General features: G+C 35.1%; 3 protein-coding genes across 4 annotated transcripts; 2 read left to right on the top strand and 1 right to left on the bottom strand.

The window, feature by feature from the left end:
* The first annotated feature begins 1049 nt into the window (after positions 1-1049).
* LOC121735294 (ATP-dependent DNA/RNA helicase DHX36-like) lies at positions 1050-11242 on the top strand. Of its 2 annotated transcripts, none has more exons than XM_042126072.1 (12): positions 1050-1285; positions 2392-2964; positions 3228-3397; positions 3840-4002; positions 4787-5060; positions 5912-6374; positions 7113-7343; positions 8255-8433; positions 8813-9137; positions 9459-9712; positions 10187-10355; positions 11122-11242. In XM_042126072.1, exons 1-12 carry the CDS (start codon positions 1136-1138, stop codon positions 11213-11215), a joined length of 3045 nt encoding a protein of 1014 aa, XP_041982006.1. In that variant the 5' UTR covers positions 1050-1135; the 3' UTR covers positions 11216-11242. The 2 variants fall into 2 exon arrangements, with proteins under 2 accessions (XP_041982006.1, XP_041982004.1); XM_042126070.1 differs by having other exon boundaries at positions 9459-9715.
* Positions 11243-11366: 124 nt separating this feature from the next.
* On the top strand, positions 11367-14399 carry LOC121735155 (enoyl-CoA hydratase domain-containing protein 3, mitochondrial). Its single transcript, XM_042125831.1, has 7 exons — positions 11367-11504; positions 11586-11701; positions 11997-12132; positions 12232-12330; positions 12566-12657; positions 13256-13344; positions 14079-14399. The coding sequence occupies exons 1-7, from the start codon at positions 11484-11486 to the stop codon at positions 14366-14368; spliced, it is 843 nt and encodes a 280-aa protein (XP_041981765.1). The 5' UTR covers positions 11367-11483; the 3' UTR covers positions 14369-14399.
* A 910-nt stretch (positions 14400-15309) lies between these two features.
* On the bottom strand, positions 15310-18617 carry LOC121735156 (ADP-ribosylation factor 2). Its single transcript, XM_042125832.1, has 4 exons — positions 18431-18617; positions 18026-18288; positions 17545-17670; positions 15310-16457 (listed from the first exon to the last, which is right to left on the bottom strand). The coding sequence occupies exons 1-4, from the start codon at positions 18495-18497 to the stop codon at positions 16371-16373; spliced, it is 543 nt and encodes a 180-aa protein (XP_041981766.1). The 5' UTR covers positions 18498-18617; the 3' UTR covers positions 15310-16370.
* Positions 18618-19356: the final 739 nt, after the last annotated feature.

The following is a 19356-nucleotide window of genomic DNA, read 5'->3' as shown; positions in this document are numbered from 1 at the left end:
GTATGCGCGCACGGGCAACTTAGTTGCTCGGCGATTTATTTGTCTCTTGATGAAGTCTAGGTGCTAGTATGAAAGTGCGCGCACGTAGCGACGCAACTCTGGGCAACTTTTTCGTTGCCCAGAGCCCACGACGCAACTGTCTCCTTCCCTATTGGTTTATATGCAAGTGCGCGCACGGGCAACAAAAAAGCTGCCGATCGGCCAGTTGCCACTCGACTGCCGCTGCGTGAGTTTGTGTGTACTTGCAGCAATGAGTTTCTAAAATACTAGAGTAGCAATAGCAACGTCTTACAAAATATTCTCAGAAATGCGTAACCACTTGATAGCTCAAAAGACAATGTCAATTCATAATAATATTGTTATTGTGTCATTATGTAGGTCAGATATGCCTGCAGACATCTTCGAAGTGGCAACGCGTTGCTGCCGTAAACTGCCAATCTAGTAAGATTCTGCACAGATCATCGAAACTTTCGACACTCAGTCTAAAGTAACTAAAAATTTTTTTTGGGTATGCTCTCAATTTCATAAAACTAGTATAAAATTTCCCGAGAGTCAGCCGATCGCTCCATAGTGAATGCACCAATTATTCTATTTTTCGACGCTTTCTTCGGTTTTTTATAGCGAGTGCAACGGCCACTGCAGCAGCCGTCTCGACCAAATCCATGTTGATGACTGTCAAGAAAAAAACTGAAAAAAGTCGGGTTGCTGTCGCTCTCGTGCGCGCACCCCGACGACATGGCAATTATTTTTTCGAAAGAGACAAATAAATCGCCGAGCAACTAAGTTGCCCGTGCGCGCATGGTCTTATATGGTGTATTTTTTTCTTTGTATTTTCACAGAGAACGCTTATTACATTTTAAACATTGTCACCTTGCACATTTTTATCTCGAATGAATAAAGTTCTCTTATTTTTTATTTCATTTGAAAATTTTCCCGCCTGTCATGACTTTTTTGACAGACTATACAAAAGCAATGGAATCAGATGTGAAATGACATGGGCCGTCATAATAAGAAGAAGAAGAAGAATTAAAAATCAATAATTATCAAAACATAAATTTTGCATAAATATAAGCTGAATGTTGAAGATATTTTCTAATATCCTTGTTCATAATCAAGTTACGAAAATAGCAGCAGTATGTCCCGTGAGCACTGGAAGAAACCAAGATCAAGGGTCAACAGACAAAATAATTCACAAAGATCAAGAATTCCGCCTGGATTGAAGGGAAAAGAAATTGGACTGTATTTTAGGGATCGCGGTCGTGAAAGAAAGAACAAAGAGAAGATTGTAAGTGTTTTTATACCCTTTTTATCCAATATGTTTCTCACGCTCTTAGTAAAATTTAAAAAATACTGGGTACTATGAGGCATGAGCCATCATAAGCATGTAGTAAAGCCGACATCGACAGAAAGAAGATACAGGGTTATAAAATATATATATTGTGGATGTTTGAAAACGGCCTGTTAGAACGAATAAATTTTCTAATATATCGTACTTAACACCTTTTTAACTGACTTCAAAAAAAGAGGTTATTAATTTGACCCATATGTTTGTAATATTTCCAGAACTGCCCAGTTTTTGTAAATGTTAGTCTATATTAGCATCTGAACAAAATATGTGCTAAATTGCAAGTGTATGTTTTTGTTTGTGTTCCCATATCTCTGGAACTAAGTCATTTTTTTTGTTGTACTAGGTATTGTTCAACTTAGGGAATACTGAAAGTTTAATCAAAATTGGTTCAGTAGTTTTTGAATCAAATCAAAAATATTTATTTCTAAAATAGAGGTTAACAAGGTTAACACTTTTAGAACATGGCGTCTATATGAGCCCTACACCGGTTCGGGAACTACCCCACCGAGAAGAACTGGCATAAGAAACTCGCACGGGGCCACCTTTTACCAAAAAGGTGGAAAATAACAATGATAGTTTAAACTAATTTACACGCATGTAAGTAAGACTGGGTTGCACCAGCTAACTTTAACTGTAAATTTAACTTTATCTACAGTGCAAAATGTCAAATCTTTGGTTAAAGTTAAATATGGCGTCCTTACCTCCACTCATACGTGAATTTCTCCGGTTAAAGGTTAAGGTTAAAGTTAATCTAAAGGACGCCATATTTAACTATAAAAATAACTTTAGTTAAACTTTAACTTCAACCACGTCTCTGGTGCAACCCAGTCTAAGTAAGTAAAAATGTGGTACATTTATATAGAAGCCAAGATTTATATGGTCTGTCAGCTTATTTTTCCCAAGGTGTGCTATCATTGAGAAAATCAGTTACCTTAAAATAAGCCTTAGCACACAAACTTTTTTTAATTTATTGAGATAGGGAATTTTAATTTTACAATTTTGAAGTTGGTCTCTGTTCTAAAATACTGTTATTTTTGTTCTAGATCAATTTCGTCATCCCAAAGCATGTGCTTATAGATTTGGAGGACAATCTTATAACTATATCAGAAATAGCCAAGCTGGAGAAAATCAGTTTGAAACACATTGTAGATGTTGATATTTTTGAAGGCAGTAAACATGGTATTAAACTGGAAAAAATGCAGATAAAAAATGAGATTACAAATGATCCAATGAAAGAGGAACCAGGTACCAGCAAAACTGAAGCTTCACCAATAAAAACATTTAAAGCCAATGATGGTTCTAAAGTGAACTCGGAACATTTGAATAACTACAAGTATGGTTATGAAGACATAATCACTGGAACTTTTAGTGAGAAACTTGAAGAGTGTCTGCAAAAAGGCGCAAGTATTAACAAGTCTACTGAAGAAACAGAGCTCATCAATGTGGACCTCTACGAAGAACTCGAAGCTATAAAACAAAATAAAACTTATAAAGAAATGCTAAAGTTCAGAGAAATGTTGCCAGCATACAAGAAAGCAAAGGAAATTGTTGATATAGTTGAAAAGAACCAAGTCATAGTTATAAGTGGAGAAACTGGCTGTGGAAAGTCTACTCAGGTTGGTTTCATATTTTATCTAACCATATTAGTCTGTATTCCATACCAGTTTTTAATTAGATTGTGTGTCTGTATTTCTTCCTGTTACCTCTTCACACTAAAACTGCTCAAGCAATTGGGATGAAATTTGGTATGGAAATTGTTTAGGTCCTGGGCAAGAGCATGTATTAGTTGCAAAATATTGGTTCTTGTGCTACAAACAAATTTGCAATCAAAGTTTTGTATCTTAATAAAAGTTTAACAGCTCTGTGGCTATATTTTCAGGTACCTCAAGTGATATTAGATGTTGCTATCAGTAATTATAGGGGAGCTCATGTCAAGATAATGGTGACACAGCCAAGGAGAATTGCTGCCTCTGCCTTGGCCATAAGAGTTGGGAAGGAGAGAGGGAATAGTCTTAAGAAGTCTGTAGGCTATGCTGTTCGACTGGAAAGGTACTGAAATGTTAACATCTAGTTATAAAAATGGTATAAGAAATAAACATTTGTAGCTGTCAGCTGAATAAAGCTAGGTAAGAGTAATGTAAGAATCAATTTCATACAACTTTTTATGAAATGTTAAGATCATGTAATTTCTAGGTATCATGTATATCATTTTAAATTATGTACTATCAGAGAAGTTGATTCCTATGCAAATCGGGGACCTAAGTAGTTTGGTTGCGTTACGTCAAACCCAGCTGACAGATCACAATTAACATTAAATTGACATATTCGACCAAATAACGTTGGTCTGTCAGTTGCATAGGAATCAACTACCTCGATGGTACCTATGTGACCAAAGGTCAAAACTGATTAGGACTTAAATATGTCCTGCAGCTTCAGCATGCAAAAATCTAAATGTTTTAAAGTTATTAGAATGAATATTAATGTTTTCTAGAGTGGAAGAAAGACCTCGAGGAAGTATTGTATACTGCACAACTGGTATTCTGCTAGCTCTTCTAGAAGTGAACCAGGGTCTTACAGATTACAGCCATATAATACTGGACGAAGTACACGAGAGGGACAGCCATGTTGACTTGTCAATGCTTATGCTTAAGCAAGTGAGTCTTAAGTTACTTAACACTTTATTATTTACTAAACGTTCCGCGCGGCTTCGCCCGCGTAAATTAGGTATTTCACAGAAAAATTAGTCCACAAAAAAGCCTATGATCCTTCACGTGGTCTACTTCTTATTTGATCCAATTAACAAAAAAATGCTCTAGTAGTTCGTGAGATAAGCCCTTTCAAATAATTTCCCCCGTTCTTTCCACATTTTCCTCTATTTCTTCGCTCCTATTAGTCTTAGCGTTATAAAATATAAACTATAGCCTTCCTCAATAACTCGGCTATCTAACACTGAAAGAATTGTTCAAATCGGACCAGGAGTTCCTGAGATTAGCGCGTTCAAATTAGCTATTTCAAATAATTTTCCCCCATTTTTTCCACATTTTCCTCTATTTCTTCGCTCCTATTAGTCTTAGCGTGATAAAATATAGCCTATAGCCTTCCTCGATAAATGGACTATCTAACACTGAAAGAATTTTTCAAATCGGACCAGTAGTTCCTGAGATTAGCGCGTTCAAACAAACAAACAAACTCTTCCGCTTTATAATATTAGTATAGATTCATTATGCCTTGATTTGTCTTATTATATTCTATTCAGACTAGGAGTGAAGTGAAGTGATTAATTCATAGGGATGGCAAAATTGAAAAAAGAAGAAATTATCGTTATTTGCAAACATTACACATTAGCATTACACATATTTTTTTCAACAAAAATAATAATATGTATACTACAATTTGCTAGTCTAATAAGACACTACAACTTTAAAATTGTATTTTTAGGTATTAAAGAAAAGAAAGGATCTTAAACTTATTCTGATGAGTGCCACACTAGATGCGGGAAGCTTGTCTGCTTATTTCGACGATGCTCCTGTAATGCATATAGAGGGTTTGGCTTATCCAGTCCAAGATATATTTCTAGAAGACATTCTAAAAGTCACAAAGTATTCACCAAGGGAGGACCGACCGAGAGGCCCTCAGCCAAAATGGATGAAATATAGAAAAAAAGGCAATGTACATGAAATGGAGAAAGATATTAAATACAGGGCTGAAATAAGTAAGCAAATCATACTAATACTACATATTCAAAAGTGTGATTATCTGTAACACCGCTATACCAAGTTCCATAAATGGACATAACCTATTTTTTATCACTTTAAACTTATGAAGCAAGTCATGTTGTAGGTAACTTATGATTTTATAAGTCATTTGATTATTTTCAGTAAATATTAATTAACTCCTTAATCCAGGGGTTCCCAATCTTTTTCAGCCTGCGGCGCTTCAAGTCAATATTTTGTAACGGCGCCCTACTCTACCTAGCTATTACAAAAATATACATGAATAAACACCTTTAATAGTTATAGTTAGGATAAGCAAGTAAATAATAATAAACAAATATTTTATTAACCGACTTCCAAAAACGAGGAGGTTATATGTTCGGCTGTGGATATGTTTTTTTTTCTTTTTTTATGTAATAAATGTGTATTCAACGATTACTATTTTTTAATTATTAATAATGTGTGTTCAACGATTACTCCGCCGTTTGTGAACCGATTTTCAAAATTTTTGTTTTGTTGTATAGGGTGTGTACATAGAAATAGTTGAGGTTTAGGAGAGTTGTGCATAAGGCACATTAAAAGGTTAGAATTATTTAACACTTTTTTGTTCATTATAAATTATTATTGTTTTTACCCTGGAAGTCGGTTTAAATTTTTTGTTAAAAATAATCATCTACCTGCTTTGTATAATAATTCATATTATAATTTTATTTTGTAGTATATTATGTGGTTATGGATAATGACGGTGGATCGACTCACGGCGCCCCTCTTGCCTTAGGGCGCCTTATTCATTGCTGTTTATTACTTTCCCATTTTGTAAATAATGTTTCAATAAGAAATATAATTTCAGGTCACTGGCTTGAATCTCAAAAGAAAAACTTAGACTTTGATGTTTACAAAACTCTGCAGAATTCGAGGATAGAAGATCTAGACTTAGACTTAATATTGCAACTCCTAATTCATATTTGCAAAGGCAAGCCTGGGGCGATACTTGTGTTTTTACCTGGTATTGGTGAAATAACTAAGCTTATGAGACTTATGGATGAAAGTAGATGCTTTCCAAGTCAGTATTATGAGATATATCCTCTGCATTCGAAGTTGGCTACTCTAGACCAGCATAGAATATTCGAGAGGCCCCCAGAGTCAGTTCGAAAGATTATAATAGCGACGAACATAGCCGAGACGTCTATAACCATTGATGATATAGTGTATGTTGTGGACTGTGCTAAAATCAAAATAAACGGACTCAACGTGGAGCAGAATATATCGACACTTGAAGTGCAGTGGGTTTCCAAAGCTAACTTGCATCAGAGGTATGTTTCCCTATTATTTAAGTTTGTTTGTAGAAATGTACGTACGTCGCATATGCACGCTATAATACGTAGTTCTTCCATTCGTTGTCCAGTCTGCATTCGATGAAATCTTTTTCATATTGTTTAAATATCTATTATTGATTGAACAGAAACTTTTGATATTTTACCTACGCAAAGGCGCACATTCGTAAAGTGTGCATATTGCCTAAATTACTTTGCCTAGGAAATAGGACTTAGGAGTATGTCACAATAATATAACCTTTTTACAGGGTGCAATTAAACCCTCCTGCCAATTTTTTTCCAGTGCTTAGGTATCATTAGCAGAGTCCATTAAACAAAAAAAAATGGGTGTTATATTTTTTTTTCAATGACATAATTTATCCCATTTTAAAATCGTTGCAGAATGGTCACTCGCGGCGCGGGGGAATGAGAGGGGATGAGGCGCGCACGCGGGGGCACGTCACGCGCGGGCGACGCGTCGCGTCGTGTCCATTAATTGTAGTGTTTTTAGGATAACTTTCGGAAGCTATTTCTGAACATTTTAGTACTGAGTGACTATAATAAACTAAAATAAAAAAATACGTGTATTTTTTTATTTTAGTTTATTATAGTCATTTTTAACAACGATCAATATATCAAAATTTGGCAGGAAGGTTTAATTACACCCTTTATATTTAAAAAGTACTGCGCTGATTCTCAAAATTCTTCTCTCTGATTTTCAAAATTATTTTTTCATAGACGTGGTCGCGCGGGACGATGTCAACCAGGCATCTGCTACCACCTACTGACGTCATACCGAGCGGAAAACCTCCAAGAACGCCTCGCACCGGAGCTGCAAAGGAGTAACTTACTAGAAGCCGTGCTAACTATCAAGAGGTTGAGATTAGGGCAAGCAGCGGAAGCGCTGAGCAAGGTCCAAGCTTCGCCCGCCGTTAAGACTATAGAGTGGGCGGTTAGTCATTTACAGAAGTAAGATTTTTTTTTACATAAAATATTTGTATTTGAAATAAAAGTCTGATGTATCCATCATCATCATCTAATTTTAGTTTTAAATGCATTTGTATAAGTAACATAACAATCAAACTGTATAGTTTGAATCTATCCTAATTACTTTATTTTAAAAAGTAAAACTTTGTTTTTTTGTTTGCATCAAATAGGCTTTGACACTGGGACGATTGTAATAAAAGGCATAAAAAATCAATGGGCAATGGGCAATAAAAGGCATAAAAAAGTCCTTCGACATAAGATACTTTTTATTGCAGGAAAATGTATGATTACTTGTGTGTACTGCTATGTACGGTTTTGCGCATTCGGCAAACACAATGAAGAATCATAGATGATTCTGATATTATTAAGAGCTTATAAACAAATTATTAGGTACTTGCGGCAAAGGCTTCAACAATATTCTAAATTGAATATCATGAAATTTTTAAGATTCATTCAAGAACATTAAGACTAATTCCTTTGTTAGTACTAGCTTCTTACAAAGGAGTCTTGATGTTTTGACCTAGTATTGGCAATAAACCAGATTGGCTTTATTTGAACTTTTAGTGCTAGTTTCTGCGAATAATAAAAACTAAGGAAAAGTAACTCCGTCAAAAAACATGCTCCACAATAATTGTCAAAAAAGTGTACCTTAGGTACACATTTCAATACATTTGCAATATTTAGGTGACCTTGAGCGGTACTAGGATGACGTTATATGACAGATCAGAAGGAACCAAATTTAAAACGGTAATAGTATGGGAGTTACGATTCCTTAGTTTTTATTATTCGTAGGCTAGTTTAGACAAAGCGGAAACCGCGTAGAAACCGAGTGCAATAAGCTGCGGGCGGTTAAAACTTCCCGCTGTGTCTGAACAAGCACTTATGTATTCTAGATGCGGTGCCCTAGACGAGACTGAGACGCTGACGCCACTAGGCTGGCATTTGGCCCGTCTGCCGGTGCACCCGTCGGCGGGGAAACTGGTGCTGTTCGGAGCTCTGTTCGGATGTTTAGACCGCGCTGCCAGCGTAGCCGCCGTTTGGGGGTTCAAAGACCCCTTTAATCTAGTCATAGGCATGTTAAGTTTTAGTACTTAGGTTGATTTATAACATAGGGTTGGGACTTGGGATGCAACGATATAAACAGAATAGGGTGTGTGTCATTTAAAGTTAAATTGGTTGGCGATACCACAATGCCGAAAACAAGCACAGATTGAATGATTAAAGTAACATTAAAGAAATATAAATGTACTGATGGAATACTACTTTTCAAAATTAACGTTTTAGGGTGTTTCGTTGTCACAGGGAGAGTAGAAACCTACTAACACCAAACTGTTGCCGGCAGATAATGTGCTCGTTTAAATAATAATCTTCTATTTGAATGTTTCCACTGAAAAATATTTTCCCAAACTATAAACTTTCTGTTTGACTTCATTGACATTCTTTATTACCAGGTAAAGAGGCGCAAGCGGATGCATGCAAACGCAACTTTAATTTGGGCGAGCCGAGCGACCACATAGCTGTGTCAGAAGCCATCATACAATGGGAGCAGTGCCCCACTCGACACAAACGCTCCTTCGCTTACGACAACTTCCTATCCAACAACACACTAGAATTATTATCAGATATGAAGAAACAATTAGGAGATAATCTAAAGCAAATGGGCTTTTTGAATACTGGTGATGTGAAATCGCCTTGGGAGAACCGAAACTCGGATAATCTTAGTCTCTTCAAAGCGATAGTTGCCGCTGCGTTGTATCCAAATATTGCGACGGTCAGGTAAGAGAATATTATGTTATTTACCTGACTAAAATGCTAAAGGATATTTGTGTATATTTCGGATATGATTAACAGCGTTTGTAAGGTAGTGGAACACTAGCGCCATCTGTTGAATTAAACTTACCAGACATAATATCCATAAAATCTTTACATCTTTACAAAATTACTAATTTGAATATAAAAATAAAATTCACATTTATTTATTTATTAAAAACGAATATGGCCTCATCATTCTTTGGTAGCCGTTAAGGATTCTCACTCCTTACGCGAAAAGACTAAGTTACACAGAACCTTTGCTTCATTCTCCAATCTAATTTTTAGATGGCTCGGTAGAAATCCAACAAAACAGAAAAGGATCATAGCGCATAGCCCCGAAGACGGCAGGCTGGCGTTGCACCCCAGTAGTGTGATGTCAGCGCCCAAGTCCAAGGCAATTGTAAAGTTATGTGACAACCCCGGAGCTAACTGGCTTGTGTACTGGCTAAAACAGAGAACTGCTGAGCTCTATGTGTTCGATGTTACCTTAATTTATACTCTACCACTACTCTTCTTTGGGGAATTGAAGATTAATCTTGGTATGTATAATTTGTTTAGACTCGATTTCACAAACGAATTTTAAAGTTAAAAGCTCGACTTAGTATTATTACCTCTTTCGATTTTCTTATGAATGAAAGAGAAGACTTTTCAACAAGCTGTTAAAACTAACAGACGTTGGTGAAATTAGGCCCTTAGAATGTACACTATGTTTTAAATTTTTAATGAATACGTATGGTCAGAAGAAATAAATAATTGGAGTATGAGAAATTTACTTCATGAGAAGTTTTATAATATAATAGGAGTTATAAAAAAATTGACAATTCTTATGTAACACGTCATGATGGTAATACACATTACCATCATGACGTGTTTGTATTTCATATGTTTATTTTTCTTAATCCTATAAAATAAACTACAAATAATTAAAAAAAAAATAATATACAAAAATTAAGTATTGTATTAAGTAATAAAAGTTAAAATAATTTTGATTTTATGACATGCTTAATTTTCAGCCGAAGACCCAAACTATTGCTTGCTATCGATATCGTCGATAAAGGTGCGATGTCTGAAGGATACAGCCATCAAGGTGTACCAGTGCCGCAGCTTGCTGGATCAAGTGCTAGCATCAAAGATTGCTGGCAACTTGACGACTCAGAACAATTTTGAGGATCGTGTGCTACAGTAAGTTCTTGCTATGTTCAAAAACATGAAGTGTAGGAGTTCTCTTCACAAAATTAGTATAGAAATACAGTAATAACCGCTTTACGCGAGGGAAATTCGCGTATATCGCGGTTTATGATTAAACTAGTCAAAATTTAATAAAAAAAAGTACGAATCATTTTAATTAATCATTTTAATTCTAAAGGCACTTTATGCAATACATACAATTAGGTTGGGTTGCACCAACTTACTTTAACTATAACTGTAACTTTAACTATAACTTTAATTACAATGCAAAATGTCAAATCTTTGGTTAAAGTTAAAAATGAACGCCATCAAGACGCCATATTTAACCATAAACTTGAGCTCGACAAGGCTATAGATGAACGTGGCAAAAAAGGAACTAACGCGACGCTGTCATCATACAAAAACGCCATTTTTGACAGTTCTCCTTTACCAGCAGCCCACGTTCTTATAAAGCCTTGTCGGACCAGCAACGCCTTCTGTCAAATTCTCTGGTCAAAGTTAAGATTAAAGTTAAATGAGCCTTAACTATAACCATAACTTTAACCACGCCTCTAGCGCACCGAATAGGGGAGGGTAGACAAGGGAATAGGGTACGGCGAAACACAGCGCAAGCGCTGTTTCACGCCGGTTTTCTGTGAAAACGTAGTATTTCTCCGGTCGAGCCGGCCCATTCGTGCCGAAGCATGGCTCTCCCACGTTTTAGGCATGTAATGTTTAAAATTTAGAAGCAGCCTTCACAAAATGGTGGTTTTTGTTTCAGAACTGTGATACGATTAATAACGGCAGAAGATGAGCAAGTGGACTATTATGATGACGACATTTCTGAATTAGAATATGACGAAAAAAGTGAATAAAATACTTTTATAGTACCCTTACTACCTAATACTTGTTGTTTTTTTATTTAAAAAAATAAAGTTTTTTTAGTTTTCAAATCTTTTCAATATTCTAATTTTTTTTAATAGCAACCCAACGCTCTGACAGTTGACACTTTACAGCTGTTCTTATCAGAAACTTGATAACCTGTTTGATATCTTTTGTAAATAAAATATACACCCAAAAATAAACAGTAATCTTAAGATTATTTTGTAACAATTTAAATTATCATAATAAAAAAGGAACAAAATGCTTTCCACATTGATAAAGGTAAACAATATATTTTGTTTAATGTGAAAGATTTTATTGTAAAGACCTATGTAGAGACTTAATAAACATTCAAATTTTCAGAGGCCATCAATAATAAGGCCACTTACCGGCTTATGCAGAAGCATACACGATCAATTACTTATTACTAATGAAGAGAACGGAAGTAGAGAAATAATACTTAATCATGAAAAGACTAAGTAAGTAAATCTATGTTGTTTAAAGCATATTTAGCTTGGATTTAATTTCATGATACTCCAAATTACCAATTCTAATTCCACTTTTTTATTACAATACGCTAGATCGCAGACGGCACACTTTTTGTGTGATCGAGTCTGCGGCGCACATAGTCTGCATGGCGCGCCATGCCGCCTGCGATCTCCCTCATTTTGTTGGTTGTGTTCATATATTTTAGATTTTGACTTAATTTTTTTTTTACATTTAGACTTAATTTGGCTTGAGCGATTGTAGTTATAACATTTTTTGTTTGTTTAGAAATTCTTTGTCTCTTGATATGATGAATCACCTCATTGAAGAAATTAACAAAAATAAAGAAGATATTTCTTTGAGAGCTATTGTATTGTCAGCTAAAGGCAATGTTTTCTCTGCTGGTCATAATTTGAAAGAATTAGTAAGTTTTTTTTTTACATAATAAGTATTATTATTTTGAATTCCATTCAGTTTTGCACTCTTTCAAAGTACCTTATTTCATATTTACATTTTTTTCTAGCAAGCATCAACTGGTGTAGATCATCACAAGTTAATATTTAAAAAGGCTACAGAACTGATGAAGTCTATTATCACAAGTCCTGTACCTGTTATTGCTAAGGTATAAAAATACTATTTTTAGTTATATTTTATGGTTGCCTGGTAGAGACTGCTTCCAGCAGTAAGGCCGCCAATTCAAACTATTTCTGTTTTTGTAACGTGTGTAAATTGATCTGTTTTGTTTGTTTGAATAAAGAGTTTTTTATTTATTTTTATTTATTTATTATTGAATGCTTATAAAAATTTAAACTAAATACCGTGTCTTTTACTTACTAGTATTTATTATGTATTTCCAGGTGAATGGGTTTGCTACAGCGGCTGGATGTCAACTGGTAGCCACTTGTGACATTATTGTATGCACCAAAAGTAGCAAGTTCTCTACTCCTGGGTCTGTCTATATTTATAAAGATAATATCATTTTGATAAAACAACATACATAACCAATACTTTGTAAATTTTGTATATTGTAGGTCAGTTTTAAATTTTACCAGAATTACTACGATTGACTACAGTGTCAAATCCTATCAGAATATTAATTCATTTTTTTTTATGAAATGAGGGGGCAAACGAGAAAACGGGTCACCTGATGGAAAGCAACTTTTGTCGCCCATGGACACTCGCAGCATCAGCTGCAGGTGCGTTGCCGGCTTTTTAAGAGGAAATAGGGGAGGGTAGGGATGGGAAGGGAAGGGAATAGGTGAGGGTAGGGATGGGAAGGAAAGGGAATAGGTGAGGGTAGGGATGGGAAGGGAAGGGAATAGGTGAGAGTAGGGGCTTGGGCCTCCGGTAAACTCACTCACTCGGCGAAACACAGCGCAAGCGCTGTTTCACGCCGATTTTCTGTGAGTACGTGGTATTTCTCCGGTCGAGCCGGCCCATCCGTGCCGAAGCATGGCTCTCCCACGTATGAATGTATATCATGTATTATATTATGTATTATAATCGTGTATTATAAGTTATAAGATAGCAATTTGTATAATATTCAGGGCAAACTTTGGAATATTCTGCTCGACACCTGGAATTGCTGTGGGCAGATCTGTACCAAAATCCAGGGCGATGCACATGTTGTTAACAGGTACCCAATTAATATTTATGTCGTAAATTCGCAATAAGGCTGAAGTCTCGAAACCACTGGGCAGCGGGGAAAGAGCGGCGCGGCGCGTTACAATGTATATTATGTTTATATGGATATGCCACTCGGTTTTCGGGCCTGTCCATAAAAATCTATAAATTGTCACGCGCCGCGCAGCTCCTGATCTGCTGCCCGCTGGTTTTAAGACTTAAGAGGATTCCACACCGCCCTTTTTTCCATACAAACGTTGTCCCCTGTTTCCTCCCTGGATAATGCTAGTAGAGTTATAATTTTTTTCCTGGATATCTACGGCCACTAATACAATGTCCCTATGTTTTCTTTTTTTTCATAATTTAATTATTAAATAAGATATGAACGTTCAAAAACCCAAAAAAATGGCCAGATTTTCCACTGTGTTCAAACGTCCAGAAAACAGATTTGGCTAGATTATACAAAAAAAGCACAACATAGGAACACAGCTCAAGCCTTTTTTTAATCTTTAATGAAAAAAGTACTTAAATCGGTTAAGTTTTGGAGAAGGAATCAGGGGACAATGAATCGTTGATTTTCTGGATTTTCTGCAGTTGTCTCTATCGCGTTCTGCGGTATAGGCTTGAGGTAAGGGAGACAGCTATAGATATTACACGTACTTTTTTTTCATTTCTCTAGCCGCTGTTGTATCCTCTTAAGCGTAATGGTCTTTTACTAAAAAATATATCAGTGTATATTTGTTATAGGTAGTCCAATAACTGCACAAGAGGCATATGATAGTGGACTTGTAACTAAGGTTGTGAAGGAAAATGAATTGGACAATGAAGTCAATAAAATAGTTGAACAGATAAAAATCAAGAGCCGCAGTGTTATATCTTTGGGCAAAGAATTCTACTATAAACAAATGAATCTTAGCGTGGATGAGGCTTATTCACTCGGAGAAGAAGTAATGGTTAAAAATATCAATATAAATGATGGTCAAGAAGGCATAAAAAGTTTTGTTGAGAAACGAAAAGCTGTATGGAGTCACAGTTGATATTTAACTCAATAAAAAACTTTTTTATTTACACTTACATTTATTTGCCACTATATCCCTTATTTAAAATAAGCAAAAAGTACATTTAAAAGCATGTTGAAATCACATACACAAAACTTTTTGGCCAAAACATTATATACATTTTAATTAATAACATTATACTGAATGTGGTATTCAAATGCAATGTTAAGTAAGAACAAAACTTATTTTTTTTTCCTAGGGATAATTTAATTTAAAAGATAACTTAAGGTATTTACTGCCGCACTCAGAGTGGAACATTAATTAGCTACTAATTAGTCAAATATAGTTAATTCAAAATTTTGACATAAGCTACATACATTATCTGTCAAACTCTTCATTAAATTGAAGGTTAATCATAATTAAATGTCTCTGAGTACGGCGGTTAATGTAATATCATTACCTATTTACTCAACCAACAATAATTAAACCTTAACCCACTTACTAATTACATAATATGAGATACCAAGAGAGTCAAGAGACAATATTATGTCCAATCACTGATGTCAACTTATCAGACACTGAATATTTTTGTTAGTAAGAGGGTTAAGCTATTTATTATCTCAAGCAAGAAAAACTATATTGAAGTTATTATTAGTTGAAAATAAATTCAAGGTAGCTAAAAAAAAGTTTTTTTTTAGTTAACAGATACAATCCATGTAGTAATCATAAAAGTGGGAAATCATTTATCAACCTTCCTATTTTTCTTTTCGCATTATTATGATGGAGTAAAGACTATTGCAGTCCTCAGATAATGGACTTGTGAGCCTTATTGAATCGGAGTACCAAGTTGGAAGATTTTGAGGCAACTTTCTATGGTTGTCTACAATAACAAGGAAATTTCTTTGAAAAAAAGCTATTTAAGTATGTGATTCATAAATGTAATTCCTTCTGATGTTTTTTATTTTATTTTTCTATTAAAAAATAAAATATTTAAATAAGAAAATAATGCCTTATAAATACTCATGCTTCATTATTTGTGCAGACTTGTTTTATTCTAATTGTATGATAATTTCGTGTATTTCATGATTTTTATAATAATTCATTTATTGGGGCATTCAACCTGTCTGCTAATGATTTACGAATAAGTTATTTGATAATATAATAAAGATACAAATACTTTTTACAAAAAATTTGGAATGCTCACACAAGTATTCATATTTTTATAGAAAACTTTATTACTATCATCATAAAGTCTATGCATAAAACGCTATTATATTCTACAACTTAAACACAAAATAAAGTAAGCTGATCTTCCGAAAAGGCATCGCATTCAAGGAATGAGCTACCATAACAAGAACTTTTGGGCTACTTATAAATTTTTAACAAAACCTTGAAGTGAATAAAGTATGATAAAGTTACAACTCTACTAGGCAAATAATAAAAATCACCCCAGTCAATTGAATTTAGAAATAACTATCGTAAATGATAAATATCTTCGGAAATATACTAAAATGACAGTATAACATGTTGCAATCTAAAATGCAATATAAAAATCTACATTTACTCTAAATTCTAATAATGGATATGGAGTGGGTGTTCAATCAACAATATAGTGAACATCTGTTTTGGTGTACAAGTTTAGCATATTGGAAATGATAATGTCCTTGAATTCTTACATTATATTGCAAATCGTAACAAAATTCAGTCACAGTTTTATAATAATGAAAACTTGAGGCTGCAGAGCAATTGGCAATCATGCATTTGAAATTAATATCTAATGTCAAATATTGATTGGTGCTATCATAATTTGCACACAATTGTTTGATTATAATTTATATTGTTACAAAGACATAGTTGTCAATTGTTTCTGCCCACAAAGCCCACAGTGTTGCCATTTTCAGTACCATTAACAACAGAGTTATACTGAAAAATGTTTATAAATAATATGATTAAATATAAATATTATATAACATTCACAACATGTCTTCATTCTAGTCATTTTAATGAATGTTTTACTTCTCTCTATTTGCTAGAATGAATTTCACTTCTTAGCCAATTCATTTGAAAGCCAGTCTAATCCTTCGTATAATCCTTGTCCTTGAGTTGCACATGTTGCTTGGATGTACCACTGTAACAGAAATATATGATTTTATAACATAAATGGAGTATTCATATCCTTTTTATATGAGGCAGGTAAACAAGTAGACAAATGATAGTGCTTGATTACTGCTCCTCACTCATCTCTCCATCTCACTCTCACTCATCTCAGAGTGAGTGAGATATGACATTCACCTGACTTTGGGTCCTTACTGGACAAGAGTCGCAGATGACAGAGCTCAGTGGAAAGCACTGGAGGAGGCCTATGCCAAGAGGCACACTGAATTGCGTGATCTATTATAACACAAGATTAACCAAATTTAAAACAAAATGTAATGCTTTTCAGAAACAAAAAGGCTATATTATACTCATGGGCGCCGGCAGAAATAATTTCCAAGGGGTGCAGATTTTAGTTTTCTTTCTTTTCTTTTTACTTTTTACGAACAACAGTGACTGTCTCAGATTTACGTCGACAGAATACATTTAGTGCCGAAACATTACAAAACTATCTTTGGGTTACATTACAGACAGATTTTTATTTCAATAATTTCTGTTGTCCCGAGATTCCCAAGGTGTGCAAGTGCACCACCTGGCACCCCCATGCCGGCGCCCATGATTATACTGCTCCTCATGGACACACTCTGTATTTCACCACAGAAAGAAGGTTTACATAACTGTTCTAATATTAGTATGATTCATGTTGAGTTTCTATCTGTTACCTCTAAGAACTTTGAATTAACGGTATGGACAATATTTGTGTCCTGGGAAAAGACATAGGATAGTTTTATTCCAGTAAAATGTAGTTACAGTATGGTATAGAAAATGTTGTTATTATAAAGTTGCAGGCAAATTCTAAGCTTTACAAAGTCAGTATCAATTTAAACTGAGTCGCTTGCAAATGTAACAACAAAATAAAAACTTATTTCTTTTTTATGCCATTTACACTTCTTGTATATATCACTACTAGATGACATACTATCTACGTACCAAATTTCAGCTAAATCGACTTTCGAAGCAGTTTGGGGGTGAAGAGGTTACAGACAGACAGACACACTTTCACATTTATAATATTAAAGTATGGATTATAACTTATAAGCAGTAACATATTATGTACTTACATGGCGGTTCCTCAAGTTATTTAGATTCAAGGCATTGGTCAGTTCAGCGGCTGTCATGGCATTTGGCATATCCTGCTTGTTAGCAAAAACTAGGATTACAGCATCTCTTAGCTCATCTTCTTTCAACTGAAATGTTATTACAAATAGTATTATGAATACTCAAACGACACAATATTATTACACATATTTATAGCATGTTTGAATGTGTAATATAGAAACATTGCAGAAATTTATATAACTTTTTTTCTAAGTTAAAAACCTAGTGTACAAATTGAGCCTTAAATTCAAAGGAAAAATAGAATAAATTAATACCTCGATCATGGGAATCACAGACACAATAGATTTTCAATTGTTATGCGGCAGCAGGATGCTGCTAGGAGATTTATGGTTTAAGTATAGTTATTAATCCTTCGATCACAAATTCTTGGAAATCTATTGTTCTCGCGGCCAATGTGGCATATAGCTTAAGATTGATACCCACCATATTTGCTAGTTCGTTTTCGGCTTCTGCTATTCTCTTGGTATCACTTGAATCAACAACAAAGATAAGTCCCTGTGTGTTTTGGTAGTAGTGGCGCCACAGTGGGCGGATTTTGTCCTGGCCGCCGACATCCCAAACTGTGAAGCTGATGTTCTTGTACTCTACGGTTTCTACATTGAAACCTATTGTCGGTATCGTCGTCACAATCTCACCGAGCTTCAGCTTGTACAGTATTGTGGTTTTGCCAGCGGCATCGAGTCCAACTGAAAACAACAGTTGAAGCACATTAAATAATGTAAAAGGTTTTAGAAAAACTATAGTTTCTATTATTCTTTTGATAGTAACAATGTGGTGTAAACATCTACGTAATCTAATCGAACATTGTCAACTCCACGACTCACGTACCCATTAAAATACGCATTTGTTTTTTTCCAAAGAGCCTGGTGAAAACACTTGAAATTGTTAAACCCATCTTATTGGATTTGCTTTATTCCTGAGTATTTATAACACAAATGATGACTCAAAATATTGTATTCACAATGCAAAAACGGCAAAAGTTGAGTAAACGAATACGTCAGAATTTATTCGTCAACGCGGGCAACGTCAGAGACAAAAAAGTTTAATACATACTCTATGGTTTGATAATGTCATGTTAAATGTTATAGCGGCTCTACAAGATGAGCCAGTGTGGCGTAGTGGCCCATCACGATGTGCCAGCGTGGGGAGGACGTAGTGGCGTAGGATGGCCGATGGCGCCTGCGATGGCCGTGGAATGGCGGCGGTGTCGGTTTTTCGACCGCACATCAAAGGATGATGGCCCAGCGATGGCGGTACGCCTCTACACGTGGCTGAACTACAGTCGCTGCCCGACCGCGGTCGAGTGAGGACGGCGTATTACAATAATAATAATTTGCGGATTTCTTTCAAAAAAGGGTAAAAATAAAAAGAGGAGCAATAAAGCCGGCGCCAGACATGTGCTTCAAAGTTTGATCAAACTTTTTGAAAACTTTGCGTGCGCAAACAGGATCACAAATATGCCTGCCAGACTTGTTTCAAATGTTTTACGGCACAGTTTAAAAACTTCATATCTGCCCCTGAGCCCGATTTCGTTGTTTCTTTAATCTTTTTGAAATTATCTCTGTACTGTGTTAATAGGCTATTACTCTTCTTTTTAAGTTCTTCTACTGTAAACGGGATGGAGAAACTATTTTTTATTCTATTTATTGCACGCGTCGTTTACAAGGTTACGAGTTTATGATCCCTGTTTTTCGGATTCCATATTGAGGGTTCTACTTGAATAACTTGAAGTAGCTCAAGAAACTCGATAACTA

The sequence above is a fragment of the Aricia agestis genome, chromosome 17 (assembly GCF_905147365.1).
Source record: "Aricia agestis chromosome 17, ilAriAges1.1, whole genome shotgun sequence".
In the NCBI taxonomy this organism is placed as follows: Eukaryota; Metazoa; Arthropoda; class Insecta; order Lepidoptera; family Lycaenidae; genus Aricia; species Aricia agestis.
The sequence above is the reverse complement of the archived record's forward strand: the minus strand, read 5'-3'. Positions and strand labels throughout refer to the sequence as shown.